This window comes from Olea europaea, unplaced genomic scaffold, assembly GCF_002742605.1.
Source record: "Olea europaea var. sylvestris unplaced genomic scaffold, O_europaea_v1 scaffold439, whole genome shotgun sequence".
NCBI classification, from domain to species: domain Eukaryota; kingdom Viridiplantae; phylum Streptophyta; class Magnoliopsida; order Lamiales; family Oleaceae; genus Olea; species Olea europaea.
In genome coordinates, this window is record NW_019262696.1 from 504,000 (window position 1) to 510,596 (window position 6,597).

Below are 6,597 nucleotides of genomic sequence, written 5' to 3' on the forward strand. Positions count from 1 at the left end.
TTTTTCAACTAATGTTATCGTCTTAATTCCTTTTTCACAAGAACTTATCCTTTTAATTGGGGAAAAAGTTAAATTTGTAGGTGAGAATCTAGTAAAGTTATTTAAGCGTGCAGAAGTTGTATCCCAATAGTGAGATTCTAGTACAATTATTTAAATGCGGTTCCACCATAATGGACCTCCCATACTTAGATAATGTTTGGTGGAGATTAAAATTAGATTTTTTAGTAAATTGTGATAGATGTGTAGTTGAAAAGTTGTGGGACCGATGAAAGATGTGGTTAATATTGATTGTTTGGGTTTGACTTAGATTAAAATTAGAATTTAATACAAACCAAACATGCCCTTAGTCCTTTTGGTAGGAGTTATAAGTTAAATTTTAATTTAAATCAAAATTAACAATTAATTTTAGCTATATATTTAATAAGATACACAAATTTTTAACAACATATTTCATCAATTTTTATTAAAATTTATTAAAAATTTGATTTTAATCCCTGCTGAACAATACTTTATAAATAAAATTAGAATCACATTTTGAGATACACTCTATAGTCCGTGCATGTCAATCAATTTGGATGTGCAATATGTTGTTTCCAGGCTGGCTAATTATATTGATTATTAGTGAAATTTGATAACAATCACTAAAAAATAATTTCAACCTCATCACTTGATTAAGAATCACGAGCAAACTTTTAACGAGCTATCACATCAACTTTGTTTATCCGATAGATCAAAACTATATTGTACCCCTATCTGGTGAAGTTTAAAATCAAATCTATAATATATTAAAATTTCACATTAAGGAAGAATCATTTTTGGACGATTTTAACTCTCATACAATTCAATTATTTCAATAATACTTTACTTTTCTTTTCTGATATATAATAAATACTGTAAAATCATTGTCATTTATAAAATTTGTGTTATTAATTCTCAATTAATTAACATTCACATTAATCTAGATTCAATGAATTTTGAATTACATGAATTTAGAGTTATTATAAATGAATTTTATTCATATTCATATGTTTATAAATTTTAATGGGTGTTTAAATTTATGCATTAACAATTAATTTTTATATATCAAATATATATAAAAAGATTTCTTATTTGTAGTATTTCATCATTGCAGAAAATTTGAATTATAGAAATTGAGTTTTGAAAGTACAAATTTTTTTCTCTTAAATTTCTATGCTAAATTTTATTTTCTTTATTTTATACGAGACTCATCAAATCTTTCAACAAATTTGTATTAAATATTACTTTTACAGTACTTATAAATTATTTCAAAAATAACGTGCAATATACCTTCAATTTTTACTAGTTTAAATAAAAGTTAATGAAATGAATGATTGAAAAGTAGTGAATCCTTTTAAAATATGTGATTAAAATTAATTTTTTAACTTTAATTTTAATAAAAATCTAGATTATAATCTCTATTAAACCAGGCTAAGTTATGTTATATCATTACTTTCTTGAGTAAATGTTTGACAACAAAATTGAATAGTGCTATTCAATCAATAAGCACTTATGTATCATAATTATTTGCATGTTTATCCAATTCTGGGGATTAGTTCGAGCATGTGTGTATGCTTTACACAATGAGTAGTGTATTAATGCAAGTTACTCACATCAAATCACTTATCTTTATATTTATTTCCTTCCACCCACAAAAGTTACCAATATTTGGATTAAACGACCTTTTATTTCCTCATCCAAACGACTTCCACCACCTCCTCCATAAACCCATTAAGGAAAAAAAGAACAAAATATCTAAAGACATGATCAAAAGAAGAAAAAGAAACAGGCATTAAGAGTATTATTATATAGAAGATTACATGGGGCATTATATTTTCATTCATATTATTATCCACTAGTCCAAGCGACTTCGGGATATATTAGATAAGATGAACTCATGTCGCTCAACAACATTAAACAGTAGCATCAAGAAAGATTTAAGCATCTGCAATCTCGTTGATTACATTGTCTAGTCATACTCGCGCTAGCTCATTGTTTAACAACATTAAGCTCAACATCTTCATCGACCCATACCCTACTCTTGTATTGATACAGACGAGCAACGTAGAGAAAGTATACGAAATTCAACACACCCAAAGCAGCAATGAGAAAATAGAAATTTTCGACTTTTCCAGCATTAATATCTTTAGTCAACCAATCAGGTTGCCCATTTTTCCCCCTTGTCACGTTGTGCAGAATATTCACCATTAGAGCACTAAGATAATTGGCTCCAGCAGCAGTAACAGAGAACAAAGAATTGGCCACACTGCTCATATTTTCAGGGAACTCCTTGTTATAAAACTCGATCTGTCCAATAATATTAAATGCCTCAGCAAATCCCATTAGTATCAACTGTGGAGCAAGCCACATGACCGATATCGGAGCAACCCCATCAGGTCCAGCATGCTCTAGAGCTGACGCTCGTCTCTTTCGCTCGGCTAATCCTGCGGCAATCATCGAAAGAATTGAGAAAATAATCCCAATTCCCATTCTTTGGAGTAGAGTTATACCCTCTTCGATTCTAGTGACCTTTCTAAGGGCTGGCACAACCACCCTGTCATATATTGGGAGCCACACCCCTATTGTAACCATGGATATAACTGCAAGGGATCCAGCAGGAATTTGAAAATGGGGGCCCAAATGGCGATCCATTTTTAAGGCCTGGGACATTGTAAATGTGCCTTGTTGGGCCATTGAAAGGAAACAGATTATGCCAGAGGCCCATACTGGGATTATTTTTACAAGGCATTTTACTTCTTCAATTTGTTGGATGGTGCATAATCTCCAAGGTTTGGCATTGGATCCATCTGGCTGTAATTCACCTTCCGTTATTATTGCAGCTTTGTTCAAGAACCTAAATCAACAAGAAAATATCACTATCGATCACCCATTTATGAAAATTTTATCCCTTTAAATTTTGGAATAGAAAAATAAATTTCCACGTATACGTGTTTTATAATAAACATCACAAAAATTTTATATCAAATCATGCGACGACGGCCGTAGCTCTAATGAGAACGCTAGACTTTATAATCGTGTCGCTTTGATTTGTACTATGTAGATAGGGCTTGTTTGAACCCTATTTTTTCACCCAAAAAATTGATTTTTTGACCGTTATTTCACTATTCCAGCTATCAATGACTTCATCTCTCACAGGTGGATCCCATTTTTTTCCTAATGGTCAAAAAATCAATTTTCAAAATCACTCCCAAACAGACTCATAGAACCCTGCTAGAAATTCGGGGCCACATGAAAGGCACCTATTTAAATCAAGGGCCCTAGATGAGGAGATAAATCCATGTACATAACACAAGGGGGTGAATCCACAGCCTTTATTGGGGGTCCCACTATTTTTTGGTGTATTAGGCCGACAGCCATGAAATCTTTAATCTTGTCATTATCAAACACTTGAAAAATATGACAAATATGAAAGCTTGCTTTTAAATGCAAGCTTTGGAGTTTTCTATAAAACTTCAAACAAATGAATTATGGATCGAGACTCTTTCACACCAGGGTTGGCCATTATCATTTCAGGACTCATGATGGCATGTTCAGTCGTAATTAAAAATTACTTAAAAGTAACTTTAAGTATTTACCTGTACTTATTGGTTAAAGAGAGTTTTTTTACAATGGAACCTTCCTTTAGCGGTGGATCATAGAAAATTCCGTCAACATCTCCTTCATTTGGAAGCTTAAGCTTGCGTTTCTTATAGGCTGCAACTAGAGATTGGCTGATTCCGGAAAAGATGCTCCCCTCAGGTTTTACGTGCACGTATAGTCTCGTCCCGATAAAAAATAGCACGATGGAGCATACCATGAGCATGGTTGGGATGGCAAATCCCAATGCCCAACTCACTGTATCTTGAATATAAACGACAACGGTGAGTGCCAAAACCAATACGATGGTAAATGTGAGGTAATACCAATTAAAGAAGCTATTAATTCCCTTTCTTCCTTCCTCAGTGTTGGGGTCAAATTGGTCAACCCCAAAAGGGATGCTGCACGGCCGAATGCCGCCACCGCCGATGGAGAGAAACAATAAGGCAATGGCCAAAATGGCAAACTGCAATGTCGTAGGACCTATGCAGTTATGGCCTAGTGATGCATTACATGAAGGTGGAAGCAATTGAGGCACCCATGCTATTAGGGTCAAAGTCATCATTCCCTGTTCATCAAGGAATCAAAAATATATCAAACTTCCAAAAAATAAAATAAAATTCCAATAAACGACAAAAATAAAATAAAATTCATAGTTCGGCCCCAAATTTAAGGATTATTTAATTGTATTGGATGATGACAATTAAGATAAGTAATTAAATACTCTTTCTGGTGTATTCTAAAAATTATTGAATCATAATGAAACCAACTGTTAATCATAACCATATAAAATTGATTTCATATTTTTAAACATTACTATCAGTCTGATTAGGAGTGATTTTTCCCCAAAAAAAAAAAAAATTAATATTTTGAAAATTATTTCACTATTATAGTCGTCATATTTGACTTCTTCTCTCACATGCGGACCCCACTTTTTTCCTAACTGTCAAAAAATCAATTCTTAAAATTACTCCCAAACAAGCTCTATATACTATAATCAAACAACCAGTAGCCAAAAGAATGTCAAAATCGAACAATAATTGCGGTTTAAGCAAACTGCACATTAGACATAATTAATTAATATATTGAGCACTTAATTGTCTTTCCTAAATTTGTGTTTTCTACTAGTCATAATCAATCTTTAAATTAATTATATGTCATCCCATAAGAAACGGTTATGCCTGACAAAAATAGTGACTGATTGTGAAATAATATACCTTTTTTTCTAAAAAAAAATAATTTAGGAGCAAATATTTGGAGACTGATCCCAAGGAGCATTTTTATCATTTCTTTTCTGCATCGATATGTGTGAATAATAATAGAACTCTATCCCTCTCGTCGTGAGGTGGGAGGATGCAAGTGTTATCTGAAATTTATGCGTAAGACACGTGCACGGAACATTTTTTTTTTTTTAATCTCGAAAAAATAACGAGTGCCTCACAAGATCTTAACATGTCTACACGAGTTTTGAATAGGAATAATGCTATCTACGTACCATGATCTTTGAAAAGATATGCAAAATCGAGTGCGTCTATACGTTTGTACAATGTCTTGAATCGAGTTAAACGTACCAAGAGTGAACCAAATTGAGCATAAGCAATTGTCTTGAACCTGCCCAAGTAGGTATCTGAAAGATATGCTCCAACCAAGGGAGCAAAACTTGTGAGACCAGACCATATGCTGAGCACATTTGAAGCGGTAACTTGATCCATATGGTACTGTGTCAACAGGAATACTGTGAAATTTGCCAATAGCCCTACTGAAGCTAGCCTCTCAAATGTCTCATTTCCTGTAAAAGTAAACCAAATCGGCCATCAATCTTTCAAAAAGTGAATATGGAAAAATAAAATATATACAAGATTTTAGCTCTTTTTTCTCGGTACGAAAAGTGCATATACATGCAGAAGGTGTAGTGACAATTTGACAAGTGTTCGTGCATGATTCAACTTTGCACATGTTAGTTGGTGAGTGCATCTTTTGTGTGTGTGTGTGTGTGTGTGTGTGAGAGAGAGAGAGGGAGGGAGGGAGAGAGAAACCTAGGACAAATGGCATGGCCCTCCATCCACCGGGCTTTCTCTTGGCAGTCTTTGATTCCGGCAAATCGCCGCCGTGGTACTTCTCTTTCTCATCGTACTCACTTTCCGACGACTGCATCGACTTGTAAGAAGAAACAGGGAAGCCTTTAGTGCAGCAAGCAATCCAAGAACAAGTTAATTTCTTCTGTTTACTCTCTGAATTCTCCATCTTCTCTTAGAAAATCTCTCTCTCTTTCTCTCTCTCTCTCTAGCTATTTCATCTATGGGCTCTCATACTATGTGCAGTATGCGTGCCAAAGTGTGTGTATATATAGAAACATTTGAGTGAAGGAACGGAACAAAAATATCGTCACGAGGAGGCAAGAGTGAATTTTCGATACAATAGTAACTGTGATATTTCCATGTTTGGCTCAGGTTTAAAATGCACTTATAAGTTATAAATATTAGGTTAGAATTAAAATAAGTATACTTTTTTAAATGTGAACCAACCATCACAGTGATATAGAATATAAATTGTGAAATAAAAATGAAAAACATTGTCACCAACTACTACAATGTAAATTCTAAAGCTACTATGTACTCACGGTATAGCCTTTGTTTTTTCACCTTTGAGTAAGTCAATATGATTGAATTTAAATGATTTATTTAGTTGGTTGGTTGGTTCTGGAAACTAATTTACTAAAATAATTTTAGGTGGATACTATTTCTAAATAATGACTTTAATTAGCTATCTAAACCATGCGTTGATTACAATGTGAAATGAAATAAACCTTTCCAGGAAAAATTATTAGCAATAAATGAACTTTTTATTGTTCAGTGATTGGAGTCAAGTCCCATATTGGAAAATGAATCCCACCACTAGTGCAATCGAGCCCATGACTTGGTCGGCCCTACGTACATTGCAAAGGATGTTATTAGAACAATTAGATCGCACCCAAATTCGAAA

At 33.5% G+C, this 6,597-nt stretch overlaps 1 protein-coding gene across 1 annotated transcript; it reads right to left on the minus strand.

The window, feature by feature from the left end:
* Window positions 1-1,791: 1,791 nt before the first annotated feature.
* Window positions 1,792-5,928, minus strand: LOC111387965 (protein NRT1/ PTR FAMILY 2.13). Its single transcript, XM_023012609.1, has 4 exons — window positions 5,652-5,928; window positions 5,187-5,404; window positions 3,615-4,183; window positions 1,792-2,872 (listed from the first exon to the last, which is right to left on the minus strand). The coding sequence occupies exons 1-4, from the start codon at window positions 5,857-5,859 to the stop codon at window positions 2,008-2,010; spliced, it is 1,860 nt and encodes a 619-aa protein (XP_022868377.1). The 5' UTR covers window positions 5,860-5,928; the 3' UTR covers window positions 1,792-2,007.
* Window positions 5,929-6,597: the final 669 nt, after the last annotated feature.